The sequence below is a fragment of the Lagenorhynchus albirostris genome, chromosome X (assembly GCF_949774975.1).
Source record: "Lagenorhynchus albirostris chromosome X, mLagAlb1.1, whole genome shotgun sequence".
Lineage (NCBI taxonomy): Eukaryota > Metazoa > Chordata > Mammalia > Artiodactyla > Delphinidae > Lagenorhynchus > Lagenorhynchus albirostris.
Window position 1 is genome coordinate 86,221,797 of NC_083116.1, and position 15,842 is coordinate 86,237,638.

Genomic DNA, 15,842 nt, shown 5'->3' on the forward strand with positions numbered 1-15,842 from the left:
GTAGGTGTACATGCCACAAATGTGGACACGATAAAAGTGCACACATAACAGGTGAAAGTGTTCATTCAAATGCTGACTGACAATGACTCTTTGGGGTTAAGAATGGAAGCCCCATCTCTGAGAGGTCTCTACACGCAAACTTGGACAAAATAAATATTTTCTTCCTCTCCTCGGGACCCAGGATTCAAAAAATCCGCAATCCCCGGGGAGGGAGCAGCATCCCGACTTCCTTCGTTCAAAGCCCCAGAGGTATCAGCGCCTAGAGCTGGGAGCTGTGTACTACTCTCCTAATCTGCGGGCCTGCAGAAGGGTGCCTTGCAATCAGGCACCCGAAGCCGCCTTCTGTGGCCCACACCGGAAAGACCCGGGAGAAAGAGAGCGTGTTGGGGCGGGGCTCGCGCCAGGGCTGAGGTCATCGAGGGGGTGCCAGTTCGGACCCACCACCCACCAACGCCAACTCCTCTTCCGGTCTGTCTCCATAACGCGCATGCGCAGCACTGGCCTTTAAACGTGCACCGCCGGTCCACCGGAAAGAGGATCCGGCAGTTAATTACACTTTGTTCCTCCGCCGCTGAGGCGGACTATTTGCTCTCAGTCTGGGAAGCACTTTTGAGTTTCTGCTTCCTGATAGGGAACCCACGCCTGCCGATTCAGCTCAGTCTCCACGGGATGAAGGCTCCCTAGGGCTTGGCCTCACGCACGTTATACGAGGCTCGGAGGGACACCCTGCGGAGGGATCTGGTTTGTTGTGGTGAAGGGAGGGGGGAGACGCTGACAAACCAAGATGGCGGCGGCGGCGATGAAGGCCGCGGTGGTTGGGAGGTAACTGTGGTGTTGAAGGCTGCGGTAGTTCCGAGGCAGCGGCAGAGTTTGGAAGGAACGGAGCAGGACGAAGAGGTGGTAGCAGTAACGTCAGCCTGAGCCTCTCAGAGCGCGGCAGCTACACGCCCCCTGGGCCCTCGGCGGGCGGCGGCCGCCCCGCTTAGGGCCTAGTCTCCGAGCAGTGCCTCGGCTTCGTACAGCGGCGTCCGCCATGAGTCCTTAAGGGCCGTCCGAGCCCTCCAGTCCTAGGGCCCACCATGGAGCCGGGGTCTGACGACTTCCTACCGCCGCCGGAGTGCCCGGTGTTCGAGCCTAGCTGGGCAGAGTTCCGAGACCCTCTCGGCTACATTGCGAAAATCAGGCCCATCGCCGAGAAGTCGGGCATTTGCAAGATCCGCCCACCCGCGGTAAGGCCCTGGGCTGGTGGTCGCCGGCGACCAGGCCGGGGATGATGAACTAGGGTAGCGGGCGGAGAAGTCTGGAGCGGAGGGCAGCTCGAGCTGTGGGGAGATGGGGTGGCTGGGACCGTTGTGGATGCGACGCGGGTCGGAGAAAGGGTGCTGGGGCCAGGGGTCCTTTCGTGGTGTGAGGGCCCTAAGTCGGAGACCCACCCCCACCCCCCAACTCCCACCCCGCCCTTCAGAACTACTCCTAGTAAGGTTCAAGACAGGGATGCCTAGTGGCCCCGGGGAGAGTTCCCAGAGAGGCACCCCGCACATCTCTTGGTTACCCCAAACCACCTAGGTCAAGGCTGCTCTAAATAAGGCTTTTCTCCCATTTACTGGCATCATTTCTCTTCAGGCAGGCAGTGTGGTGTAATGGAAAGATCACAGCTCTGAAGGGAGATAGATCTTAGTTCAGAACTCCACTCTGCAGCTTACCAGCTTTGTGACCTTGGACAAGTAACGTAATCTCTCTGAGCCTGTGAAATGGGTCCCATGAATGGTTATTTCGAGAATTGGATTAAACTAGGTAGCGTCTGTGTGTAGTAGGCACTAGATAAGTGGTAATTATTGTGACTGCAAAGGTGTTTGATGTGGTCATTGGTTTGCTCCTATGTGGGTTGACTCATATTTACTCACACCCTGCCAGGCCAGTCCATTTATGATAATATTCTGGGCTGGTAAGCCAGTCAGGAAATCAGTCTCACAGGCTCTATTTGGCTCCCCTGAGATGGGTTCAGGGAATTGTTCCCTTCTTTTCCTAGTCGAAGGCAATATCTGGGCCTTTCCTGCACATCACCGCCCAGGCTTGACTTCTGTGGAGAGTCTTGGACCAGTCAGTTTGGAGTGGGGTATATGAGTCCTTCCCAGAAGATTTCTACTCTGACCTGTCCCAGGATGTAGGAGGTCCCAGAGAATAGGATATTCTTGGACTCCCAGAAACAGAATGGACGGATGGAAGTCTGCCTCCTTTGGAACCCTTGATTCCCAGATGTCAGTGACAAAGGGCATATCTTTGCTCCTAGGCCTGGCTTCAGGCCAGGAGAAGTCCCCCAAGGGCTAGGATAGGCTGCCACCTTGCTAGCATGGAGGGGAAATGATGATATGCGTTGTTCAGTCACCACTTGGGATTCCAAGGGCAGGAATTGAGTTTGTCTGCAACAGGGTATTTTTGAGTAGGTGTCTCCTGGCTGAAACCAAATGGGAAACCCTGCTGCCACCTGAGGAGGGCACCATAGGCCTCCTTATTCAACTTGGTGCTTTCTGGTGTTCAGCCATACATCTAGGCTGGTTTCAGATGGATCCTCTGAGAGGTGTTGGGTAAGCTGATTTCTTCCTTGTTGGAGCTTGGCCACAGATCTCTGAGGTTTCCTTGTCCATGGTGAGGAAGTGGCAGTGGGTAGTGAGAGGTCGGGAAGGCCAGCAGAAAGGAGAGGCTGGAGTCCTGGACAGCATCAAGGAGGCACTCCCTGAAGTGGCCCGGCAGGCCTGTGGGAAAGAGGCATATCTGCCATAAGGGGTAGTTGAGGCTTGAATTTTCTATCCCATTTTTCTATCTTGGACTTCTTGGGGCAGCCTGGCCTTGTGTGGGTATTGTTACCCTTCTTTGGGGGACCAGGGGTGGGATAGGTGACATGTCCCTGGTGTGTGTGTGTGTGTGTGTGTGTGTGTGTGTGTGTGTGTGTGTGTCCTGCAGGGGGCCGTCCTTTGTTATGCTTCTCTTCTCTACCCCAACACTGTACTTCCCTCTAATCCAGGAGACCTGGCTCTCTCTGGTTTTTGTTCTGTTTTCCCCTCCTGTAGGGCTGCTCCTAGGCCTCCTTTAGGCAGCCAGGACTTCTGGCTGGAATTTAAAGCACTCACCCAAGTGGTGCTTGGGCCCAGAGTGAGAACCTTTGTATGGGTGGGTGCTTGGAAATTGAAGGTTTGCCTGAAGGGCCATTTGGATTCTGAATTGCTAGGCAGGTGACTGCTACTCTTGGGGAAGATGGGTGAGAGGAGAGTGTTGGTATACTGGAGTAGACGCAGGGGAGCTTGGAAGGGTCTTGCTTCCTGCATCAGGTAGCCAACCTTTTTATCACCATCATGACGTAGTGAGTATTTGGCACATGGGAGTATGGGACTGAAGGCAGGATGAGGGAGCTTGTAGGTCCCAGGGAGAGCCAGGCAGGGAGATTTGTTGAACCTCTCCCAGCTATCTGTTGCATGCACAGCTCCTGCTCTAGGATTTCAGTTCTGCCATTTCCTGTCAGGTTGCTTGATGTTGCGCTTATTCTTATCTAGAACTTGATTCAGCAGGAAAGAAAGGTGCCTGGAGTTTGGGGTTTGAGCACCTTTCTGCCTGGATTACCTGCGCTGAGGGGAGTGCCCTACTGATGGGAGGCAAGAGGGCATGGGGAGCTTGTCTGGATTGAGCCATATCATTTTAGTTTGAGGGTTTTTTGTCGTTGTTGGGCTTGTTTGTTTGTTTTTGCCCCAGCTTCACTGAGTCCCATGTGTTTGCTACCTGCTTTGGCGGGGGGAATATGTGTGCATGCAAGTATGAGTCCTCTGGCCCCTTTCTGTTTTTTTCTTTTTTAAAAAAAATTAATTATTTTATTTTTGACTGCATTGGGTCTTCGTTGCTACTCACGGGCTTTCTCTAGTTGTGGCAAGCAGGGGCTACTCTTCATTCCAGTGCACGGACTTCTTATTGCAGTGGCTTCTCTTGTTGCGGAGCATGGGCTCTAGGGCACGCGGGCTTCAGTAGTTGTGGCACGCGGGCTCAGTAGTTGTGGCTCGTGGGCTGTAGAGCACAGGCTCAGTAGTTGTGGTGCACGGTCTTAGTTGCGCTGCAGCATGTGGGATTTTCCCGGACCAGGGCTCTCGAACCCATTCCCCTGCATTGACAGGTGGATTCTTAACCACTGCGCCATCAGGGAAGTCCCGGGCCCCTTTTCTCAAAGTGTGTGTACAGAAGAGGCCAACAGCTTTTTTTCTCTTTTACCATCCTCCTCCCCCGCTTCCATATGTATGCACATGTGCGTGAACAGTCGTAGCCTGGTGTAGTGCAAAGAGCCTTGGACTGGAGGTCAGAAGACAGGGGTTCTAGTCTTGGCTCTACCACTAACTCAGCATGTGATTCTGGAGAAATCATATTTCTTCTCTGGGCCTCACTTTCTCCATTCATTAAATGAGGGCACTGGTCTAGGTTACTCGAGGTTCTTTTCACCACCCAAGCAGGAGCCAGGGTTCTGAGGAGGAAAGGACTGCGTGGGGTGTGGCGGGGGCGGGGGGGCAGGCGGGCATTGGGAAGAAGGCTTTTCACAGCTGCCCTTTGGGCAGGACACAACAAGCTCTGACTTGGCAGGACAGAGTCTCCCCCACTTTCATTATCTTTCCCTGACTTCCCTCCTTCTCCCCAAATCCTCCCAATTCTTTGCTACCACAGTCAGTGGTGCATCCCAGCACTTAGGACACCCCTCCCCGCTTCCTCCCCTGCCTCTTCCTGTACTGGGCAGGTGTTTGAGAGTGGACCCACAGGAAGCCTTTCTGACCAGGTGAGTATTGCAAATTCTTGCTCCTTGTTCCTTGCTCTTCCCTGCAGTGTCTATCTCAGGCCTTTTAAACTGAGAGAACAGACACTAAAGGCCCAAACCTTTAAATCCTGCCCAAATTGGAGATGAGCTACCCTGCATATGTATTGGGTAGTGAGGTCAGCCTTAGATGTCAAGTCTTAATGATGATTCTTTTGAATAACATTTTCATTTGAAAACCAGTTTAATTTTCATATCAGTCTTACGAGGAAGCCAGGGCAGGAGTTCATATTCCCACCTTACAGTTGAGAAAACAGGTTCAGAAAGGTAAAATCCCTTAGCTAGTAAGTAGTGGAGCTAAAACATGAACCCAGGTTTTCTGACTCCAGATCCTGTGTGCTTTCCAGTACTTCCAGACTGTGTGTCCTATGCCTAGGGGATGAGGAGTTAATATGGGCATAGGGAGAGTTTGAAGTCAGCTGTTTTGGGCCCCATCTCTCTATTTCTTAAAATCCTAGCACTGTACTGTTGCAGGGACTCTGAAGACATTTCCTAGGGTATGTGCACGGGGTATTGGATGTGGACTTGAGGGGCTTCTAAAGCCCTGTAGTGAGTTGTGTGTGTATGGGTTGGGTGTTTGCCAGGTTAAAAGGTCTGACGTGGCTAGAGGTCTGGGAAGGCATGAATGGGGTGCTGAGCTGCTTTTGGTGCCCCTCTGGTCTTGCACTATACTGGAATAACCCAACTCCCTTTTTTCCTCTGTACCCACTCAGGACTGGCAGCCACCCTTTGCTGTAGAAGTGGACAACTTCAGGTTTACTCCCCGAATCCAGAGGCTGAATGAACTAGAGGTAAGATGACTAGCAACTGGTGGTGGGGTTGGGAGAATGGATACCTGAGCTCTGATCCCACTTCCCTCCTACCTTCTCTGTCTAAGGTACTTTACCTAACTAGGCCTTTGTTCTCTCTTCTGTGAAATTGCCTGGAGGGCATGGAGGAAGCTTTAGAGCTCTGAATGTAACCTAGAGCAGGAGCATTTAGCATCCCAAATCTGATAGCCCCAAGGCTGGGGGTGGCCCTTTCCCACAAAGGTTTGCTACTTCTGAAGCTCCCCTGTCAACTAACCTACCCTGCTTGGGTCAACAAAAGAGAAACATGGGGCTGGTTGAGACCCTTTCTTGCTTGGCCAGCTGAATGTGTCCTCATCTATCCAATTCATCTACAACCCTGTGCTTCCTACCTTTCTTCCATGGTGCTTGGTAAGGTGGGAGGTGAGGTGGATGGGCAGGAACAACACAAGAACTAGTCTGTGAGGAAGCTGGAATGGTTACAAACTTGGACAGAGAGTCAGGCAGGTAGGCTTTTCCCTCTCCTTTATGTTCCATACAGGAAATCTAGGCCCTTTGCATGGGTAAGATGAGGTTCTCCACTAAGGACTTGAGAATGCCCCAGGGCAATGAGAGTAGATGCCCTCAAGCCAGTTCCAGAGGTAAAGTTCTGGAGTTTCCCATGGAAGGTGTAGGGTAGAGGTATGCTACCACTCCTCTCCCTCATTATTATGTATCCTCAAGCCTTACTAGATGTCTGGGGGTGTGGGGGTGACTATTAGGCCCAACCGAATACCCGTTACCTAAAAGCGTACTTGTCTTCTAGACCACAGTTCCTCAACCTTGGCACTATTGACATTTTGGGCCAGGTAATTTTTTGTCGTGGAGGGCTGTCCTGTGCATTGTAGGATGTCTGTCAGCATCCCTGGCCTCTACCCACATAGTACCCTCTCCCGGTTATGGCAACCAAAAATGTCTCTAGGCATTACTTAAATGTCCCCTGGAGGGCAAAATTGCCCCTCATTGAGAATCACTGTTCTAGAGTCGGTCTAGGTGCTGTGCTGGTCAGGGCAAAAATCATCTCTTGTATGGGGTACAAGGTCCTTAGAGAAATGGATCTGACCAGGTCTGCTGGGGTATAGCTAGGACAAGGTGTAGCCTACCATGGGACAGGGGCAGGTTTTCTAGAGAGATAGTGCTGGCTAATGAGGGGGAGGGACAGGGATGGGCCAAGGTTGGAAAGCTAAGGGGTTGAGGTGGAGGGAGTAGGGTTCCTGGCCCCTTAGGGATTCTCATAGCAAAGGAGCCATAGGATGTTCCTTTCCACAAATAGACCTTACTTTTCCTCATCTGTGAAAGAACTGTCCCTGTTTCCCCCAATGGGATCAGAGCAAGGTAATGAATGATAATGACTCACCCAGTTCTCCCTAGAACTAGGCCTTCTGATTAGGGTGAGGTGGTTATAGACTTGGGGCCTTGGGGAGCCCTTCTTGGGTCACTGAGATTTCGGGAAAGCATGGTACATGCCTTGTTCCTAGAATCTTTGGCCCACATTGGTTCCTGGGTAGGCCAGGTGGCAGTGCTGCTTTGGTACACCATCTCAGTTCTTTAGGCCATTCTATCTTTAGCATACACTCTCACCCTTCAGCTACCATGGAACAAATTTCATGGTGCATGTGAAGAGGTGAATGTTTTCTTTTGGAGCCTTCATTCTCTGAAACATGCCTAGAGCTTAGATTTAATTCCAAAGTTCCAGAGGGCATTCACTGTTCCTCTCATAAGTCTACCCTTCTGGGGTGAGTGGACTGGGCAGTTTTTTATTTCCCTCATAATCAGAAAACGGGTCCAGAGAATAGAACTGACTTACTCAAGACTATACAGCAGATTATTAGCAGAGGAAAAGCAAATACGTACGTTATTTGACACTCAGATCTCTTGGTACCTGCTGTGTGACTTGAGGAAGCAGGGACTCTCTGTAAAAGAAATGACAATACTTCTACAGCCCTGTCAGGGAGATTGAGAAAGAGTATATGTAAAGTTTTGGCTGTTATGACTCTACCTGCTCTGTTTTGGGACCTTGGGCTTCTCCTGTTGCCTGGAAGGTGGCAAAGATAAGAGAGGTGGGCGAGGTGCTACCTAGAGTTGGGGATCCAGTTCACTGGGAGAGGCCCTGGGTAGTGGGCTGCTCTGCATCCCTTCTCCTCCCCTAAGATTAGGCCAGAAGATAGGGGTCAGGTAGAGGGGGAGGCCGGCCTCTCTGAGCCATTTTTTCTCCAGGCCCAGACGAGAGTGAAACTGAACTACTTGGATCAGATTGCCAAATTCTGGGAAATCCAGGGCTCCTCCTTAAAGATTCCCAATGTAGAACGGCGGATCTTGGACCTCTACAGCCTCAGCAAAGTAAGAACAGGTTTTTCTCAAACCCCTCCCCACCCCACACCTTAATATCCTTGGTACTCTGGGGGCCACCTTGGTTTGGATATTGGATCTCTAGGCTACAGTGGAAGGGGCACAGCCTGGTAGCACACAAGCTGTCATCAGAACTTCTTGGCATCTCTTGGCTGCAATTTGAGTCTGAGTGGTGGAGGTAGGAGGGGGTAGCCTCCAGTGAAGTGAGGGGCTGGAGTTGTCCTCATTGTCCTTTCTGTACATACATACAGCACATCCACGTCCCTTTCTGCTTGTCCTTACAGATCGTGGTGGAGGAAGGTGGCTATGAAGCCATCTGCAAGGACCGTCGATGGGCTCGGGTGGCCCAACGCCTCAACTACCCACCAGGCAAAAACATTGGCTCCCTGCTACGCTCCCACTATGAACGCATCGTTTACCCCTATGAGATGTACCAGTCTGGAGCCAACCTGGTGGTAAGGATGCCAAGCCGGGGTGGGAGTAGGCTTTCCCCTGCCAGATGCAAATTTCCACACTTGTTCTTAATGGAACTGGTTCAGTGGAGTGGACTGGAGACCTGGAGAGGTCTGGGAAGAGATGGAGTTTGGTTTAGTTGGGGAGATGGTTGCGGGGAGGTGGTTGGAAGGAGGGATGGCATAAGCAGAGGCATGAGAAGAATTCCCAAAGTGTGTGCTGGTGTCAGTGGCCAGTTGAGCAGGGCCTGTTGGGTGGGTGGGTGGCGGGCGGTGTGAAACCACGGCTTTGGTTGCTATTGGGTGAGGGTAAAGGGAGGTCCTTGCTGTTGGGAGCTGGGGCCCCATGCCCTGACCCTTACCCCTCACCTGTCCCCAGCAGTGCAACACACGTCCATTTGATAATGAGGAGAAGGACAAGGAATACAAACCCCACAGTATCCCCCTTCGACAGTCTGTGCAGCCCTCCAAGTTCAACAGCTATGGCCGGCGAGCCAAGAGACTACAGCCTGATGTGAGTACTTCCCTTCTTCTAACTTGGAGCTTTGGTGGTGAAGAGTCCTCTCCCTTCCCTCTGACCAAGGTTCTCTTCCCTGTTCCACTCTCCCTTCTCTTGGTTCTCTGAGTTCTGAGCAGTAGTGTGCCTCTTTCTGGCTTCACTCTTGCTCTTCCTCTACTCTCAGCTGAGCTTCTGAGCTGGGTTTTGATCTGTTTGTATAATATCTTTCCTATGTCTGGTGTTCTTGCCTGCCTTGTTCCTTTCCTGACTCACTCTGCTCATAGGGGAAGAACTCTTCTTTTTCTCCTTATAACTATATCTTAGCCTCAGGAAGAAGCTTATGTGCCGGCATTCTTCTGGGCATTGGGGATACAACAGAGAACAAGATACACACTGTCCCTGGGCTCACCGAAGCATGTAATTTACCAGATCATATTAGTCACTGCCATTTATTGGTAGATTCAAATACTTAGATTTCTTTATATATGTTTTCCTCAAACCCCTTGTAACTGTGAGATAGGAGTTAATATTCTCATTTTACAGTTGGAAAAACTGAGATCCCATCTTAATTCCATTCCAAGAGAGGAATGAGGAGGGAGTTCACTTACCCTCAGTCTCCAAAAAGCAATCTGAATTCTTGCCTGGGCCCACCTATGCCTCCACCCTGGCATGAACTCATGTGGTAGAGTCCAGGCTGTTGTTCTTTTAGGATGGGGCAGTCTGCCCAAGATAGTCTTGATTCATTTCCTTCTTTCCTTCTAGCCGGAACCCACAGAGGAAGACATTGAAAAGAATCCTGAGCTGAAGAAGCTTCAGATCTATGGGGCAGGCCCCAAGATGATGGGCCTGGGCCTCATGGCCAAGGATAAGACTCTGCGGAAAAAAGGTGAGGCCTGACAGGCTGGGGCAGTGTGAAGAATGGCCTCACCAGGGGAGAGGAGCCTGGGCCGCGACTTTCAGACTTGTACTTTAGAGCCATTCTCCTCTCTCCCAGATAAGGAAGGGCCCGAGTGCCCCCCCACCATAGTGGTGAAGGAGGAGTCAGGCGGGGACGTGAAGGTGGAGTCACCCTCACCCAAGACCTTCCTGGAGAGCAAGGAGGAGCTGAGTCACAGCCCAGAGCCCTGCACCAAGATGACCATGAGGCTGCGGAGGAACCACAGCAATGCCCAGTTTGTAAGGACCTAGCCCTGCCTTCCTAATGCTCTGCTTCTCATCCCTTCAACGAGCATTTCCCCAGCATGGCACTGGACCAGGTGGCATTAAGCAGAAAAGTGGGCCTGGTGGGCCCTGCCCTCAGGTAGCTCACTTAATTGGGGAAACAAGGCCAACTCACATGGAACAAAGAACAAGAAAGGGTGATCAAGTGCTGTCAACATGAAGTGCTGGAAGGGTGCAGAGGAGGAGACTCCCTCTCCATTGCTTCAGGATAAAGGCTAAGCTCCTCATTACAATGCATGATCCAGTCCCTGCAGACCTCTAGCCTCATTCCCCAGCACTGCCCACCTTACTCCTTCTGCTATAGCCACACTGAACTACTTGTAGGTATGTTTGTTTTTTTCCTGAGATGTGCCATGCTTTCTTTCCCCATCCTTTGTACATGCTGTTTCTTCTGCCTGGAAGAGTTTTCGCCTGTGCTCTGCCCCATTGCCAAATTCCAGTTTGCCTTCAGGTCTCAGTTTCAAGTGTCACCGTTTCAGTGAAGTTCTTCTCAAGGCTGTTCCTCCTTATCTCCAGCTGATTCGAGTGCTTCCTCCTTTAGGTTTCCATAGTACCCTTTTATGGGCTGCTGTTGGCAGTTTCCACACTGCCCTTTAATTTTTATGAACTTGTGCCTCTGGAGTACTGTATGCCTTTAGAAGGCAGATGCCATGTCTCATTTATCGCTGTACTGAAGAGTCCAGCGTAATGTTGAACACATAAGTGTTCAGTAAGTATTGAATGAATAAAAATGGGGGATTCAGGACTGAATGATAAAGACTCTGCTGTCACAGCTCTACAGTTAGTTTATTTGGGGAGGTGGTACGTGCATGCAGTTAAATTCCAGGCCTAGCATGACTAACCTGTACAGGGCCATGAATGATCCAGCCAGCAGGCAAGGTGGGTTTCTAATGGAGATCTTTGTGGACTAGGGTGCAGTCTGGAGGAGTCTGATGTTTGAAAGGCTGGACAGGGCTTAGGTTGATGAACTGTTGCCTCCCTCCCCTGGCAGATTGAGTCATATGTATGCCGAATGTGTTCCCGAGGGGATGAGGACGACAAGCTCCTGCTGTGTGATGGCTGTGATGACAACTACCACATCTTCTGCTTGCTGCCTCCTTTGCCTGAGATTCCCAAGGGTGTCTGGCGGTGCCCAAAGTGTGTCATGGCGGTAAGGACTTCCCAGCCCCAGTCTATGTCTGCCTCATAGGCTATCCTTGCCTTCCTTCATCCGGTCTTATTGAAAGCAGCCTTCTAGCTCAGCCACAGTCTTATGTTTTGGGTCCCTGGGGTGGGGCTAGGTTGGGCAGAACTTTGGGAGAAAGAAAAGGAGGACACTCAGCCTGTGTTCTCTGGGAGCTCTCGGACCACCCCGGGAGGTGAGAGTCATGATTAGACAGATCATATGTGATGACATATAATCAAATGTTAAATTGTGTGTTAGAAATTCAGATGTAGAAGTTCAGAGGACAGGAAAGTGACTAAGGGTAGTAATCAGGGAAGGTGTCAGCAATGAGATTTGGAGGACAGGAATATGAAAAAAAATGTTCTTTTGATTTCCAAGTTTTTTATTCTTTGTTTCTTTTAGAAAGCTTGGAAAATAGACAAATTACCTATCATCTCACCACCTAGAGACAACCATTGTTAATAGTCTGGTATATTTTCTTCTCATCTTTTCGTTGTTGCCTATATATAACTATCTTTAACAAGTTTGGGATCTTACTGTATATTTTCATTTGTTACTTTATAATCATTTTTCTATATTATTAAATTTATTCATGGGTATGATTTTTTTTTTCCTTGTAGGGGGTCCATCATGTGGGTATAATATTTATTTAGGTATTTTCCTTCTGTTGTGATAATTAGATTGGTTTGCAGTGTTGTAGATTTTAACTACAAGAGGTGGGCAGGCTTTCTAGACTGGGGGATGGAGGAGTGCAGGAGTAAGGATACATGGGGATAGTGTACCTAGTGCAAGAGAGGCAGTGAGGAGAGCAGCTGTAGCAGCAGTGAGGGCTAAGAGGCCTGGGAAGTCTTTCAGTTCCATTTCATGAGCCTCCTACCTTGATCCAAATTCCGGGTGCTTGTCTACATCTCTCCCTCGGTTTCTGGAGAGTAGACGCTGACAGTTTCTTGCCCTGTCAACTGTGGTCACAGAGACCAGGTGTGCACGTGCACACACACTAGACACACACAAATGAGGAAAGAGACCAGGGCAGTGCATAATTGCCTTGGTAGTGGTGGGGATTCCTTTAGGGAGGAGTTTGGATACCAAAAGTATCATAGACAACAGACTGTCAGGTCTACTTGGCTCTCTTCTCTAAGTGGTTGTGGGCCAGTGGACCAGATTGACTTTTAGTTTTCAGACATGAGCAGAAGGTGTGTCTGACTGGGGTACATACATCTCTCATCTAAAACCACGAACATAGATACAAAGTGAGTTAGACACACGTCCTGTCTTCTGAGACAGGGTAAAGAACAGGAATAGTGTGGGGTTTGACACTAGGAGTTGGTGCCTTCGTTTCCCATCCTCCAAGCTACTAGAATATTCAGTGTCATTTTCCCAGGTCTGTAGTTCCAGTCTGGGCATAAAACTTCTCTAAGCATCCTGTATAAAGTCACATTTTATCTTGAGAGAAAAAATACTGGCAGAAGAGCATGGGGTAGCATATTTAAGTCAGAGCCCATGGTTTAGATAGTAAAGTCCTAAAGGAAGAGAAGAGCAAGAGCATGGTAGAAGTGCATGTGGGGAATGAAGAGACTAACTGTGCTCAAGTGCTAGGAGGAAAAGGTAGAGCTATGACGTGAGACCTGCCTCAGGGGCCTTCAGTACAGACCTAGGGCTGTTCTCCTTCTGACTCCTACCCCATATTCCAGCTCCGCTTTTGAGGATTCTCCACCTCTTTGCCTCTGCCTTGGTGACGTGTTCTCCTTTGGGTTTCAGGAGTGTAAGCGCCCCCCCGAAGCCTTTGGCTTTGAGCAGGCTACCCGGGAATACACTCTGCAGAGCTTTGGCGAGATGGCTGACTCCTTTAAAGCCGATTACTTCAACATGCCCGTACACGTAGGTGATGGAGGGCTGGGGTAGTGTCAGGGCTAGGGTCATAGGTGCCTGATGGTCAATAGCTCTCCTGGGTCAGTGGGGCCAGGATATGATGGGCCATGGTCATCTGCTACCCCTGTTCCTTAGATGGTGCCCACAGAACTCGTGGAGAAGGAATTCTGGCGGCTGGTGAATAGCATTGAGGAAGATGTGACTGTTGAGTATGGGGCTGACATCCATTCCAAAGAATTTGGTAGCGGTTTCCCCGTCAGTGACAGTAAGCGGCACCTAACCCCTGAGGAGGAGGTGAGTAGGTGATTCATGGTTATGTCAGCTGTGTGACTTAAGCAAGTCATTTAGTATCTGAAAGACTCAGTATCTCTATAGGATGGGGACTATTATGCCTACCTTATATGGTTGCTGTGAGATGTAGATGGGATGATATGTGTAAAGAACACAGCCTAATATCTGGCATGGCATCTCCAGCCATGATATTGGCTGTTTATTTTGTCTGTAGAATGGGGATAGTATCCATTTTACAAATTTTATAAGAATTAAATGAGAGGGCTTCCCTGGTGGCGCAGTGGTTGGGAGTCTGCCTGCCGATGCGGGGGACACGGGTTCGTGCCCCGGTCTGGGAGGATCCCACATGCTGCAGAGCGGCTGGGCCCGTGAGCCATGGCCGCTGGGCCTGTGCGTCCGGAGCCTGTGCTCCGCAACGGGAGAGGCCGCAGCGGTGAGAGGCCCACGTACCGCAAAAAAAAAAAAAAAAAAAAGACTTAAATGAGAAGGTATATGAAGTACCTGGCAGGGTGCCTGGCTCATTCATAAGAAGTGTTCAGGGACTGGGATTGTAAGTTCAGGAAATAATGAGGCCCTAGGCCTGTATCAAGGGAAGGGTGCATTTTGGTCCAGAGCAGGGGCTTTTAACTTGCAGATATTTTGGTGGGTGGGCACATCTATAAACCTCCCTAAAATTGAAGTAAAGTGAAGTGGATTGAAATTTTGTGTGTATGCATTTGACGGAGGCAGGGGGAAGAACACCTATATTATTTCTTAGATGTTTCAGAAAGGTCTATGACCTCGAAATTAAGGTTCCCTGGGCTAAAGATCTCCACTCCTTAGCAAAACTCTCATCCCTTTTCCACAAATACCTGACCTGACAGGAGTATGCTACTAGTGGTTGGAACCTGAATGTGATGCCGGTGCTGGAGCAGTCCGTACTGTGCCACATCAATGCAGATATCTCCGGCATGAAGGTGCCCTGGCTCTACGTGGGCATGGTCTTCTCAGCTTTTTGCTGGCATATTGAGGATCACTGGAGTTACTCCATTAACTACCTCCACTGGTGAGTGGGGTCCTGTTGAGCCAGGGAAGCAGTCAGGGTGGGCTCCTTCAGTACCATAGGTGTGTCCACTCTACATGTCTCCTTTCTGCTTGGCCAGGGGTGAGCCGAAGACCTGGTATGGGGTACCCTCACTTGCAGCAGAACATTTGGAAGAGGTGATGAAGAAGCTGACACCTGAGCTCTTTGATAGCCAGCCTGACCTTCTGCACCAACTTGTCACCCTCATGAATCCCAATACCCTCATGTCCCATGGTGTGCCGGTGAGTGTCCAGGAAATAGGGCAAGGTGTAGGAATGAGTTAGTGGTGTCCTTTGTGGTGGTGGTGGTGGTGGTGGTGGTCATTGTCTGGAATCTACCCCTGCCCCTTTCTCATTCCTATTCTGTCTTAATCAGGCTATAGGTTTGACAGAAATAATAGTGATTAGAGATACAATGTGATGGTGAGCCCTCTGGGCCTGATGTTTGAGGGCAACACCTTAGGGATGGCTTCCACCAGTGGAAAAGGGAAATAGAGGAAGGACTGGGCAAGACAAGTCTCCTTACTCTTAAGGGCACACATCATTTCCATTCACCTCTGGTTAGTCACAGCTTAGTCACATGGCCACATCTAGCTGTGAGGAAAACTGGACAATCTGATTTTTATTAAGGATGGTCATGTACCAGCTACAAATTGGAGGTCATGCTATTAAGAAAGAGGGTGAGAATGAATATAAGGGGACAACTAGCAGTCTCTGCTATCCTTTCCATATTGTGACCCTTCTTGGAGCAGTGGGTAGGTCTGTTTATTTATTTAACAGGTCAGAGTTCTATGGTGGTAATTAGTTTGCAATATATAAGTGTACCAAATCCACATGTTGTACACCAACATGTTATATGTCAACTATATCTCAGTAAAGCTGGGACAGGGTGGGGGGAAGTAACCTAAAAAAAAAAAAGGTGCCAATATCTTTCAGCATTTAAAAAAAAAAGCTGAACCCAGAGTCCTGACTTGTCCTGTTCTCCTTCTCTGTGGACTTCTCTCCCACTGTGGGTATACATCCTGGCTTACCTATAAGGGGCTTTATATTCCTGGGAATTTCTGACGTTGAATAGTGTCGGCCAGTTTTCTGGTGTGGATCTTAAAATAACCTGATCAACAGTCCTGTAGAAACAGGAATGAGTACATCTTCCACCTCTGCTTTCAGTCTTATTCATTCTGTGCTGCTACTCCTCCCCACTCCCTTCAACCCCATGCCCCCAAAACCATCCTTGGCTACCTTACTGCTTAGTCTAGTGCGTGGGACA

The 15,842-nt window shown here is 49.9% G+C and overlaps 1 protein-coding gene across 12 annotated transcripts in view; it reads left to right on the plus strand.

The window, feature by feature from the left end:
- Positions 1–753: 753 nt before the first annotated feature.
- The window catches only part of KDM5C (lysine demethylase 5C), a 32,455-nt gene continuing 17,366 nt past the window's right edge, over positions 754–15,842 (plus strand). For 6 of the 12 annotated variants that reach the window (XM_060138805.1, XM_060138810.1, XM_060138809.1 and 3 more), the window contains exons 1-12: positions 756–1,229; positions 5,554–5,631; positions 7,885–8,007; positions 8,301–8,471; positions 8,848–8,982; positions 9,730–9,853; positions 9,962–10,143; positions 11,180–11,338; positions 13,112–13,231; positions 13,358–13,516; positions 14,377–14,558; positions 14,656–14,818. In XM_060138805.1, the coding sequence (XP_059994788.1) occupies positions 1,080–1,229; positions 5,554–5,631; positions 7,885–8,007; positions 8,301–8,471; positions 8,848–8,982; positions 9,730–9,853; positions 9,962–10,143; positions 11,180–11,338; positions 13,112–13,231; positions 13,358–13,516; positions 14,377–14,558; positions 14,656–14,818 (1,746 nt within the window). In that variant the 5' untranslated portion in view covers positions 756–1,079. Of the gene's footprint in view, positions 1,230–5,553; positions 5,632–7,884; positions 8,008–8,300; positions 8,472–8,847; positions 8,983–9,729; positions 9,854–9,961; positions 10,144–11,179; positions 11,339–13,111; positions 13,232–13,357; positions 13,517–14,376; positions 14,559–14,655; positions 14,819–15,842 lie in introns of all 12 variants that reach the window. The other 6 variants (XM_060138807.1, XM_060138811.1, XM_060138815.1 and 3 more) reach the window with 4 other exon arrangements.